The 13,881-nt window shown below is 39.2% G+C and overlaps 1 protein-coding gene across 1 annotated transcript in view; it reads right to left on the reverse strand.

The window, feature by feature from the left end:
• NEK4 (NIMA related kinase 4) overlaps positions 1 to 13,881 on the reverse strand; it is a 34,456-nt gene that overhangs the window by 15,839 nt on the left and 4,736 nt on the right. Inside the window, exons 5-7 of the mRNA XM_016210224.2 lie at positions 9,699 to 9,853; positions 8,022 to 8,163; positions 4,906 to 5,298 (exon numbers count right to left, since the gene is read on the reverse strand). Coding sequence (XP_016065710.1) covers positions 4,906 to 5,298; positions 8,022 to 8,163; positions 9,699 to 9,853 — 690 coding nt within the window. The remainder of the gene's footprint in view (positions 1 to 4,905; positions 5,299 to 8,021; positions 8,164 to 9,698; positions 9,854 to 13,881) is intronic.

Here is a 13,881-nt window from a genome sequence, read left to right on the forward strand (position 1 = left end):
TCTCTAAAAAGCAATGGAAAAAATATCCTGAGGATTAACCAAAAATTAAAAAAAAAAATTTACCCATATTGTTATTAACCTGAAATTACTGATGTTCAAATTTTTAAAAAATATCTTTTCATAACTTTTAACAGGTTTTCTATTCAGAAAACTATGAAATATTTTAAATGAAATCCAATTTACTATATACACACTTCCCAAGTAAACATCAGTAATTTAGATGTACCATGAAAAATACTTTTTAAAGCACCATGAAAAGAGCATTGAATCTGGAGTTAGATGGAGTTATATCTGAGAAACTTAATCTTCCTGAACCTCAGTTTCATCAATAAATTGGTAAAATGCCTCACACACATTTGTATGACTGTTGGAGGATTAGTAAATATAGTGCACTAAATTACTTATGACTATGTCTAGCACATTAAACACTCAAAAAAATCAGAGCTATTACTAGCAGTAGTAATGATAAAACAAATTGCCTTTTAAGTTATAAAGTTCACCAAGAACTTAGTATTTTTTTTTAAAAACCTCACATGAGAACATGGTTTTCACATGGGAACATGGTTTTCACATGAGAACAAGGACTTAGTATCTCATTGGGTAGCTGGTTTTAGAAACTTATTCATACCAAACATTAAAGTGAAATAGATTCTTAAATTTTTAAAACAAGTTTTAACTATCAGAATATCTAGGTTTTCAAGTAGATGGGCAAAGATAATCGAATATGGTTCGATGGACAATTTTTATCAAGAGCCCACTATAGCCCAGCTGGCATGGCTCAGAAGTTGAGCATCGACCTAGGATCCAGGAGATCTTGGTTTGATTCCCGGTCAGGGCACATGCCCAAGTTGCAGGCTCGATCCTCAGTAGGGGGCGTGCAGGAGGCAGCTGATCAATGACTTATCATTGATGTTTCTATCTCTCTCCGTCTTCCTTCGTTTCTCTGACATCAATAAAGACATATTTTTTTTAAAAAAGGAGCCCACTATGTGGTACATTTTGGAAAGAAAAATGAACAATGTGGTATTAATACAAGGTGAAATTGCTTAGTAAGCATAGGCTGTTCAAAATAAAGCTTATATAAGAGTGACAGAACAAATGATAGAGGATTTCTCCAGGAAATCCAACTGGTAATGAAAAAAGTTCTTCTACTTTTAAAAACAATCACACAAAAAGAGGAAATGCTGGACATAAAATTCTAGCAAACAACCTGCTCTAAAAGCCTGATTTAAGAAATGAATTTGATCAGGAACAAAACAAGGATTTTGTAGTAGACATTGTACTAGAGGTTCTAGCCAGAGCAATTAGGCAAGAAAAAGAAATAAAAGCAATCCAGATTGGAAAGGAAGAAGCAAAACTATCTCTATTTACAGATGACATGATCTTATATTCAGAAAATCCCAAGGAGTCCACCATAAAAATTATAACCTACAAGTGGGTTAAGTAAGGCTGTATGATACAAGATTAATGTGCAAAAATCAATTGTACTTCTGTATATAAGCAGTGAACACTATGAAAATGAAATTAAGAAAACAATTCCATTTACAATAGTATCAAATGGAATAAAATACAAAGAAATAGCCTGACCAGTGTGGCTCAGTGGTTAGAGTGTCTGCCTGTGCACCAAATGGTCACAGGTTCAATTCCCAGTCAAGGGCACGTACCTGGGTTGCAGGTTCCAATCCCTGCCCCTGGTCGAGGTGTGTGCAGGAGGCAACCAATCAATGTGTGTCTCTCTCTCACTGATGTTTCTCTCTTTCTCCTCTCTCTCTGTCCCTCTTCCTCCTCCCTTCCACTCTCTCTAAATCAATGGAAAAAATATCCTCACTCCTTGGGTAAGGATTAAAAAAAATACAAAGAAATAAGTTTCACAAAATAAGTGCAAAGCTTGTATACTAAAAATAATAAAACATCATTATAAGAATTTAAAGAAGACCTAAATAAACTGAAAGACATCCCATGTTAATGTGTTCGAAGACATTCAGGGCGGGGTAAAAGTAGGTTTACAGTTATTTGTATGGAAAATAATACAATAATTAATAAATAATAATACAAGAATAAATTCTGTTTCACATACTCACAGGTGTAAACCTACTTTTACCCCACCATGTATCTTATGATAGCAATATTCTGCAAATGAACCTCAGATTCAGTGAAATCCCAGCCTTTTTTTAGAAATTGACAAGTTGATCTTAAAATTCATATGGAAATGCAAAGGACCCAAAATAGCCAAAACAATATTGAAAAATAAAAATAAAGTTGGAAGACAAACTGCCAGTTTCAAAACTTACTGCAAAACTATAATATTTAAGACAGTGTTTTACTGACATAAGGATAGACATATAAATCAGTGAAAATAATTGAGAGTCTAGAAATAAATCATTACATTTATGGTCTACTGATTTTTACCAAGAGTGCCAAGACAATTCAATGGGAAAAGAATAATCTTTTAACGAATGGTGCCTGGGATACCTGGATATTTGCATACAAAAGAATGAAGTTGGACCCTTTCTTCACACCATACACAAAAATTAACTCAAAATGCATCACAGACCTAATGTCAGGACTAAAACTATAAACTCTTAGAAGACAACACAGGAGTAACTTATTCATGACACCAAAAGCATAAGCAACAACAACAATAAAAATGGACAAAATTGGATTTCATCACAATCCCAGCAATCCAATGAAGTACTATTATTCCAATTTGAAGATGAAGACACTGAGGCTATCACAGTTAGATTATTTGCCCAAAGTCCCACCACAGCTCTGAATCAAAGTCAGGATTTGAACTCATGGGCAGACATTGAGCAGATATTGAATTAATATTTTCCCTTGTCAGCCAGCTCAACATAGTCGAATCAGATTCAAATTCCATAATTTTCAGCCAGCAGGACTAGATTTAATTCACTGCTGGAGCAATTAGAGAGCATGAGGCAGTCAGTGTTCCATGCACTGTGTAAAGATGAGGAAGACTCCCACCTGCCATGGCTGTCCTATTGTCTAGGCCAGTGGGAGCACCAGAGTTGTCCTGAGTCCATAGGTGCTTTGCTGGCTCTGCGTGGGCAAGAGACAGGCAAGAGTACTAATGGTACCTCAAGTTCCCTACTCCATTTCAAACAGAAATGTTGAGGTCTTTTGATATTTTGGGTGGGAAGGAAACAGGGATGGAAGGATGAAGGGATAGAAGGAAAACAAGAAGAGAGGGAGGAAAGAAGAAAGATGTGAGTTATTTCTACCCAGGGATTTCTGTTCAATTTACAACAAAGCCTAGAAAGAATGAAACCACACGGTGAAAACTCAGATGGTGTTTAAGGACCTAGGCACATTCCAGAGGTAACTAAAATTCTGTGATGAAGACTCTCCCTATTTTAAGACTTTCTTTGCGATCAAGAGGGGAAAATAAAGGGGTCACATGCATTATGGGAAAAGCACTTTGTATTAGAAAAATAATGGTGTTGACATCCTTTCAACAGACCTCTAAATACAATTTGACCTTTTGCTTAATTGTAGAGTGCAAAGAACATATTCTGTGATGATTTTGTCCTATTGACACTACCATCTAATAAAATATAGACTATTTTAGACTATTTCAAAAAATGTCTTCTGCATATAGATTCTGATTACATGGCTATTAAAACAAGCATGGAATAATACTGTAGAGGAGGAAACAAGATGATGGCGTAGGTAATAGCTGTACCTGCCGCCTCCCACAACCACATCAAAATTACAACTAAAATACAGAACCACCATCACTCAGAACCTCCTGAAATCTGGCTGAACAGAAGCCCTACAACCAGGGAACTGAAGCAGTACCGAAACCGGGGTGTCTCCAGCACAGCAGCTCTTTGGCTGTAGTTGCAGCTGGTCCTCACAGCCAATTGGCCTGGGGGTCAATTCCTCCCAATGACGCCAAAAGCAACCAAGGCTCAACTACAACAGGTCAGAGCATGCAGCCCACACAGGGGAGCACCTAAAAGGCCCAGCTCAGGTGACTGGGGAGGCTGAGTCACTGGACCCTAGAGGACACCTACTACACAAAGCACCTCGACAAATTCCAGGAGACATAGCAGCTCTACCTAATACATAGAAACAAACACCTGGAAGCAGCCAAAATAAAGAGGCAAAGAAACATGTCACAAAGGAAAGAACAGAAGAAATCTCTAGAAGAGGAACTAAATAAAATAGAACCAAGCAAGCTAACAGACACAGAGGTCAGAATTTTGTTTCTAAGGATGCTCAACCATATTAGTAAGAGTATTACAAAAACAACTGAGACCATCAATGACATAATAAAGTACCAATTTGAAATGAAAGCCTTCATTTTAACTGAACTGAAATGAAGAATAATTTATAGGGAATCAACAGTAATGTTCTAGTTTTCTCTCTGATCCTCAACTATTACCATGCTTCATCTAATCTAGATCTCTCTCCAAGTTCAAGTAGAAGATAACCATTAAATTGACTCAGAATACTCTCTCAATATCAAAATCCTTTTGCTTCTTCTCTTCTCTTCTTCCTTCCCCTTTGTTTCCAACACATAAAATATTCTTTTTAGTCATTAAGAAATCAGATCTACTAACTTTTTAAAAGCAAGGAATGTGATATTATCTAATTGTTGAAACTACCCATCCACTTGGAGGACTAAGGAAGAATGATGAGACTGAAATAGGAAAAAAAACATACAGATAGCATGCTTCCACCAAGCACCTTATGCCAGGGCACAGAAGGACCTAAGAATCCCTAGGGTCTCATCGTCTGGTTTCTGTTATGTTTAAACTGGTACACTGAGTAGGTAGTTTTCCTAAAACAACACCTAGAATACAACCAAACCACCACCCACACCTTGATAACTGCACTTTCCAGTCTTCTCTCTGAAACCAACACCTTATGCATATCACTCACCTGGTCCTGTGGCTTTTGGTCTTTGTTTAGGGGCTGCAGAGGCTTTTCTTTTCTTTCCCCAGTGACACTGTCAGAGCACCACGTAGGAATTAGGTTTCCAGGTTGAGTGCTGGACTTAGTGTTATCCTGCAGCCTCTCCTTCACTTGAGAAATACTGCATTTACCTTCTAGTTCATTAGAGGCATCTATGTGTCTTGGCTGATTCTCTTGAACTAACCCGTCGCTCAAGTCCCTTTCTGCAGGTAGGATGTCAATGTTCACTCTACTGATTGTAGCTAGTGATTCTGTGGTACTGCTCATGTCTGGTTTGCAGGTGTGGCCTTTCAGACTCGCAGGTGTCTTCAAGGGGCCAATAACTATGTGTTTCTCCTGGGATAAACCTTTGTCTTCACCCTGAGTGAAATGCTTCCAAGTTATTACAGCACTCCTCACACCATACAAAAAAATTAACTCAAAATGGAACAGGTTCCTCACAAAGTTAAACACAGAATTACCATATGACCCAGTAATCCCATTCCTAGGTATATATTCCGAAGAACTGAAAGTAGGGACTCAAACAGGTATCTGTGCACCAGTGTTTATAGCAGCATTATTCACAGAGATCAAGAGGTGGAAAAAGCTCAAATGTCTATTAGCAGATGAATGGCTAAACAAAATGTGGTATATAATATAGTGGAACATTATAAAACCATAGGAAGAAATGAAGTTCTGATGCATGCTATAACATGGATAGACCTTGACAACATGCTAAGTGAAATAAACCAGAACCAAAATAATAAATATTTTGTGGTTCTACTTATATAAAATACCTAGAACAGGCAAATTCATAGAGGTTAACAGGGCCTGGAAGTAGGAAAAATGGAGTGTTATTGCTTAATGGGTAAGAATTTTTGTTTGGAATGATGAAAGGGTTTTGGAAGATAGTGGTGATGGTTGTACAACACTGTGGATATAACTAAGGTTATTAAATTGTACACTTAAAAATAGTTCAAAATGGCATATTTTATGTTATCTACTTTTTACCACAATAACAAATTTTTTTAAATGGATCAACAACCTACATATAAGAGTCAATATTATAAAACTTCTAGAAGGAAACATAGGCATATATCTTCAGTACTTTGGATTTGGCAAGTAATTCTGAGATACGACACCAAAAACATGAGCAACAAAAGAAAAAAAAAGATAAACTGGGCTTCATGAAAATAAAAAAACTTTTGTGCATAAAAGGACATTATCACCCTGGCCATTGTGGCTCAGTTGGTTAAAGCATCACCCCATACACTTAAAGGCTGCAGGTTTGATTCCTGGTCAGGGCACATACCTAGGTTGCAGGTTCAATCCCCAGTCAGGACGTATATAGGAGGCAACTGATCAATGTTTCTCTCTCACATCAATGTTTTCCTCTGTCTCTCTCTCCCCCTTCCTCTCTCTTTAAAATCAATTAAAAAATCCTTGGGTGAGGATTTAAAAACAAAAAAAAAGGACATTATCAAGAATATGAAAAAGTAACCTACAGAATGGGAGGACGTGTTTGTAAATCACATGAGTCTAATATCCAGAATACAGAAAGAACTCTAAGAATTCAATGACAAAAAAAAAAAACCCAACTAAAAAAATTGACAAAAGACTTAGTAGATATTTCTCCAAAGAAGGCAAAGAAAGGCCAACAAGCTTGTGAAAAGATGCTCTATGTCATTACTCGTTAGGGAACTGCAAATCAAAACTACAATGATATACCACCTCATATCCTCTAGGATGGCTAAATCAGAAAAACAGAAATAACAAGAGTTGGCAAGGTTGTGGAGAAACTGGAACTCTAGTGGACTGCTAGTAGGAATGTAAAATTATGCAACTAATATGGAAAACAAATGTGGTGCTTCCTCAAAAAGTTAAAGATAGAATTACCATATGACCAGCATTTCCAGTCCTAGGTATATACCCAAAAGAATTGAAAACAGGCTCTGGCCGGGTAGCTCAGAGTATCATTCCAACATGCCAAGGTTTCAGGCTCAATCCCTAGTCAGGGGATACACAAGAATCAACCAATGAATGTATAAATAAATGGAACCAAAAAATCGATATTTCTCTCTCTCTTTCTCTTCCTCTCTCTCTAAAATCAATAAGTAAATTTAAAAAATTAATTACTAAGAGAAAAAAAAAGAATTGAAAACAGGTATTCAAACAAATAACCACACACAAATGTTCATAGTAATAGGCAAAAGGTGAAGACAACCCAATATCCATCAATAAATAAATGGATAAACAAATTGTGGTAGAGGTATACAATAGGATATTATTCACATATAAAAGTAAAAGAAGTATTGATACGTTATGTGGAGGAACCTCAAAAATATTGTGTTAAGTGAAAGAAGCCAAGACACAAAAGCTCACATATTGTATGATTCCATTTATATGAAATATCTAGAATAGGCAAATCCATAAGAAATAGACAACACATTGGTGGTGGTTTTCAGGGGCTGGAGGGAGTGAGGATGACTACTTAATGGGTATGGGGTTTCCTTTGGAGTGATGTGAAAATGTTTTGAAACTATTAGGGGTGATTCTTTCACAACACTGTGAATGTATTGAATGCAATTAATTGTTCACTTTAAAATGGTTAACTTTGTTATATAAACTTCACCTCAATAAAAGAAATTCTTAGCACTAGCCGATTTGGCTCGGTGGTGAGAGCGTTGGCATGCAGACTGAAGGGTCTTGGGTTCGATTCCGGTCAAGGGCACATACTTTGGGTTGCAGGCTCAATCCCCAGCCCTGGTCCGGGCACATTCAGGAGGCAACCAATCAATGTGTCTCTCGCATCGATGATTTTCTCTTTCTCTCTCCCTTCCACTCTCTCTGAAAAGCAAAAATTATCCTTGGGTAAGAAATTCTTAGAATACAGTTATTACAGCACAGACTTCATGAACAGTTTGGCAGCCCACTTTGGATAAAGCAGGCCAAATGAAATCACCTTCAGTGTTCTTTCTCTATAATACACAATTAATTACACAACAGAATCTCCAGTATAGCCTAATCATTTCATATAACTTTTTTATATAACCTATCATCTTAATACAGTTTCTAAAACATGTACCCTTTAAAAAGAAACATACCATTATATATGTCTTAGAACCCTCAGAAGAGTGTAACTGGAGAGGAATAACTTCATGATTTGATTCAGACTTTCCAGAAACCACTGAAGAAACAGGCTTGGATTTAGAGTCACCATTCTTAATATTATTTTTGGAGGTTTTCCTTTATGAGGAAGAAAAAGAAAAAGTTATCAATATAGTGATAATGAAAGGTTTTTTTCTTTACATTATCAATATATTGAAGATGAAAGATATATGAGAAAATGTGTATGTATAACATTCCCTTACAGAACTGCTTCATTTATAGAGAATAGTCTTCTAAAAATCACAGGGAATTCTACAAAACACTTGACCAGTTCTCTTCAAAAACAAACAAGGTCGTGAAAAACAAAGAAAGTGAAAATTGTCCCAGACCCAACTTGTTTTGGTGTGACATTTCTACAACTGGGCTAAACCTTTGGAAAATTCAAGGGGAGCATGAAGACCAGCACTGCAGATGGAAGGCCAAAGTTCTGTTTGGTGGAAAATTAGAGACAATGTAAACAAAAAGATGGTCCTTTATCCCCTGGAGCCTTGTTAGCATTGCCCCCTCCAAATTTAACATGTCACAAGGCAGAGATCATGAAGGCCTTGTCCAGCCCTAAGTTTTAGATTCTGGAATCGCTGTTCAGTGAAGGTAGGACCTGCACGTCAAAGAAAGGAATTCTTTTTCTCTTGAGAAGTTATGAGTGAAGAGGGAAGCTTATGAAGGTCTCAGAAATCTGAGCACTATATTTTAGATGTGACTATTATCTTACATAGTAAATAATGTAATAGGGTCCTTAGATAATCTCTCATTTTAATATGGTTTCTAAAACACGTCTTTTTTTTTTAATCCTCACCCAAGGATATTTTTTTTCATTGCTTTTGAGAGAGAGTGGAAGGGAGGGAGGGAGAGAGAGAGAGAAAGAGAAACATTGATGTGAGAAAGACACATCGATTGGTAGCCTCCTTGGCCCTTGGCCAGGAATTGAACCCACAACCGGCCCTTTAAATAAATATTGGCTTAAAATAAATATTGGGGCTGGGGATTGAGCCTGCAACCGAGGTACATGCCCTTGACTGGAATAAAACCTGAGACCATTCAATTCACAGACCGACGCTCTAACCACTGAGCCAAACCAGCTAGGGCAACACTTGTTTTTTAAGAGTCATACTCAGTATGTCTTGGAACCCTCTGAGGAATGTTAAAGTGATTCTCTAAACAGTTCTCTCAATTTCTGGTTTTAGCAATTAAGCAAATCTCAACACATGTTCCAATTATGCAATTTCACTTCATGTTTAAAAGAAACTCATCATAGGCCTGGCCGGCGTAGCTCAGTGGTTTGAACATTGACCTGCCCACCGCAGGGTCGCAGGTCCAATTCCCGGCAAAGGGCACATACCTGGGTTGTAGGTTCAATCCTCGGCCCCAGTCACAGGCGTGCAGGAGGCAACCAATCAGTGTGTCTCTCTCACATCAATGTTTCTCTCTCCCCTCTGTCTCTTCCCCTCCCCCCTTCTTTCCACTCTCTCTGACAAGCAATGGAAAAATATACTTGGATGAAGATTAAAAACAAAACAAAAACTCACCATAAATTCTTGCACATTAAAATTATAGAAGCCACTCTTTTTTATTCCATCTATATAGCCCAACTATTTGCAAGGGAAGTATCTTACGCCTTTGTGGCCTCCAAGAAGAAGGAGATTTGGCGCTTTATGTAAGGCTGCCTCAGGATGCTCTTCACAGAGGGTCTTTCTTCAGGCCTTTTGCTCAGCATTGTTCTTATCAGTTCTGCCAGCTCTGGGCTATAATCTTTCGGCATTGGCGGCAGCTACAAAAAGAAATAATACCACAACTATGACTAATGGTCTTGTGAAGCAAAGTAATTGAAGGTGGAGTTTTCCAATATTTATTTTAAGCCATTATCCACATAAGCATAAAATAACCAGTATATTAGTGCGCAGGAAGTGTACTGATGTCCTGGTTACAACAGCAAGTTGTAAGATTGTAAAAGTATATTCTTCAAACCAGCAATTCCAACTGAGGACTCCCTCCTGCAGAAAGAAGGGCATGAGACTTCTAGTCAAGATGGTGGCATAGGTAAATGCAGTACTCCCAACCTTGCACAACCACATTAAAATTACAACTAAACTACAGAACTCCCATCATTCAGAACAGCCTGAAATCTGGCTGAATGGAAGTCTTACAACTAGAAAATTAAAGAAGCCACATTGAGTCTGGTAGGAGAGGCAGAGACACAGAACGGGTTGGTCCAACACCGAGGTGTGGCGGTTTAAAATCAGTAGTGATATCTGGGCTACAGAGGTCCTCCCTGAGGATTGAGGGGTCCCAGCCCTACACCAGGCCCCCCAGCCCAGGGTTCCAATGCCAGGAAGAAAAGTTTCCATAACTTCTGGCTATTAAAAACCAGTGTGAACTGAGGCTGTGGGAGACAGAGGGTTGCTGGAATCACAGGCAGTTCCTCTTAAAAGGCCCAAGCATGAACTTACTCAGACTCACTCCCTCTCAGCTCCAGCGCTGGGGCAGCAGCTTGAAAGACACCAAAGACATACAGGGAGGAACTGAATGGCCCAGCGTCAGGGTGAGAGGTGGGGCTGGCAGCTTTCTCCCAGACAGAAGTGCTCGCAGAGGCCATTGTTCCTTTGATGAGCCCTCCTCCCATGGAGCCAGCAGGTGGGCGCCACATCTGAGACTCCATCAACCTGGCTCACACTGTTTGCCCTGACCCACTCAACTTTCAGGCCCACCCAAGATGCTTCTAGTGGCTTTTCCATATGAATGGCCTGTCTTGGCTTATGCTTCAGATTTTCCTAAAATCTCTGAAACAAGCAGCATCTGGCCTCAGCATGCCCCATAGCCCTCGCTAAGTGGCCCCAGGCCCAGCACTAGCAGCAACCAACCTTGGTTCACAGGTTATCCCTGGCCTAGACACTTCCAAGCCTAGCACAAGTAGCAGCCATCAGTGGATTGCTTTGTAGGTCATGCCAGGTGGACCTGGGCAGAACCCGGGCAGCACCTGACCTTGGCCTGCACCTCCTGAGAGGCCCCAGAGCCAGCACATCCAGTAGACAGCTTCAGACCATGTCCAAGCACCACCACCCAACCACATCCACACGTGACACACTCAAGGGGTGGACTGAGTGGACACCAGAGCACTGCTGAAGTAAGTCCTGCTCTGTGGGGTGGGCCACTGCACAGCTGATCCTCCACTGTGGTCGGAGGTCAGTGGTCGGTCCTGGTTGTAGCCAGTCCTTACAGCTGATTGTCATTGGGGTAAATCCCTCCTATTGATGTGCTAACAGCAATCAAGGCTCAACTACAACAGGAGGGTGTACACAGCCCACATGAGGAGTGTGCCTCAAGTGCCCAGCTTGGGTGATAGGGGAGGCTGTGCAACTGGACCCTACAGAACATCTACTATATTAGCACACTCTACCAAGCCTGGAAGACATAGCAGCTCTACCTAACACACAGAAACAAACAAAGGGATCCTGCCAAAATGAAGAGACAAAGAAACATGTCCTAAATGAAAGATCAGAACAAAACTCCAGAAAAAGAACTAAACACAATGGAGACAAGCAATCTACTAGATGCAGAATTCAAAACACTGGTTATAAGGATGCTCAAGGAACTTAGTAAGGACTTCAGCAGCATAAAAAAGGCTATCTCTCTCTCCCTCTCCCTTCCTGTCTCTGAAATCAATAAAGATATATGGCAATAAAATGGCAATAATACATATCAACAATTGATTCCAAAAAACAAAATAAACAAATAAGCAGAACAGAAACAGACTCATAGATATAGAGAACCTTTTGACAGTTGCCAGATGGGAGGGCAGTTGGTGGGATGGGCGAAAAAGGAGAAGGGATTAAGAAGTACAAATTGGGCCCTAGCCTGTTTGGCTCAGTGGTTACAGTGGCTCTCGGACTGAAGGGTCCTGGGTTCCATTCTGGCCAAGGACACATACCTCAATTGCAGGCTCAATCCCTAGCCCAATCAGAGCACGAGCAGGAGGCAACCAATCAATGTGTCTTTCTGACATCAATGTTTCTCTCTCTCTCTCTTTCTCTTCCACTCTCTCTGAAAAGCAATGGAAAAAATACCCTTGGGTGAGGACTGGAAAAAAAAAAGTACAAATTGGTAGTTACAGAATAGTCACAGGGATGTAAAGTACAGAATAGGGGATATAGTCAATAATATTCTAATAACTATGTATGGTGTTAGATGGGTATGAGATTTATCAGGATGATCACTTAGTTATGTAATGTCTAATCCCTGGGGTGTACACCTGAAACTAATATATAATATATGTCAACTTTAATTGAAAAATTTTAAAAGTGGTTGAAAAAAAAAGAAATAAGGGCATGAGTTTCTGAAGAGTTTATACCAGATTATTCTCCACAGTATCATTCTTGCAGTAGTAAAAGACTAGAAACAACTTAAATGTCCATCCATAGGGGACTTGTAGAATAGATTGTAGTACATCCTTCTAATAAAATACTAGGCAGCCTCTTAAAAAAATAAAAGGTGTACCAACCTGGAAAGATGTCCCTCGTATATTAAGTCAAAAAAGTGAGTTGTCTAACAATGTGTACAGCCTGATTCCATTTCAGTTAGTTTTTTTTTTTAATATATCTTTACTGATTTCACAGAGAGGAAGGGAGAGGGAAAGAGAGAGAGAGGGAGAGATGAAGCATCAGTGATGAGAGAGTCATTGATCAGCCACCCCCTGCATATCCCCAACTGGCGATAGAGCCCACATGTGCCCTGACTGGGAATCGAACCTTGATCGCCCGGATCCTAGGTCGATGCTCAACCGCTGAGTCACACCCGGCTGGGCGATTTCAGTTACTTTTTTAAAGGATCTGTGTGTATATGTGCATATATACACCTAGAGTTATATCTGTATAAGACAGGAAAAACCCAGGAAGGTCATGCACCAAATTGTTAGTAATCACTATCTACAGGAAATTAAAATGGATAGGAGAGGGGAATTTCGCTTCTTCTTGTTTGAGTCTTTAAATAGTAGAATTATGGCCCTGGCCAGAGTGGCTCAGTAGTCAGAGCACCAGCCCAAGCAACAAAGGGTTGCAGGTTCAATTCCTGGTAAAGGGCACATACCTGGGTTGCAGGTTTGATCCCTGGCCCTGGTTGGGGCGTGAGAGGGAGGCAACCAATTGATGTGTCTCTCTCACATTGATGTCTCCCTCTCTCCCCCCTCCCTCCTTCCACTTTCTCTAAAAATCAATGTAAAAAATACTCATTAAGATGACGATTAGCAAAGAATAAGTAAATAAATAGTAAAATTATGGGCAAATTTTACTTTTTTTGTATTTTTCAATATTTCCCAAATTAAAAAATTAAATAAGTCTTGATGTAATAAAATCACTATGTGATTTATAGCCTTAAACTTGTTGGTGTGTGGATGCCTGACACTGCAGAGGGCAACTAACTTCATGGAACTAACATATAAAGTTGGTCATTCATGCATCTATATCATATACAATGTTTTTTATAATTCTTAACTGGTTAGTAGTGATTGTAATGATTATCAAAAGAATACCAAGTTCAAACAGAGTGGACTCATTTTAAATGGGGCTCATTTAACCATAAGCTGCTTAGGAGAACCTACCAATAGTCTCTCAGGTACCTGCATGTCCTGTGGGTACAGGTAGTGGTTTTCAAAAATCCAGTTCCTCGGAGCCATTAAGCCACTTTTACAAATTAATATTAAGAAATGATCAATTCTTTCTCCTCCAGTTCAACCTTCCCCACAGAAGGCACCCACCATTCTTAATTATCCACTGAACATCAATGATTACTCACCTTTGTCAGTAG

The sequence above is a fragment of the Miniopterus natalensis genome, chromosome 15 (assembly GCF_054644295.1).
Source record: "Miniopterus natalensis isolate mMinNat1 chromosome 15, mMinNat1.hap1, whole genome shotgun sequence".
Taxonomy (NCBI): Eukaryota; Metazoa; Chordata; class Mammalia; order Chiroptera; family Miniopteridae; genus Miniopterus; species Miniopterus natalensis.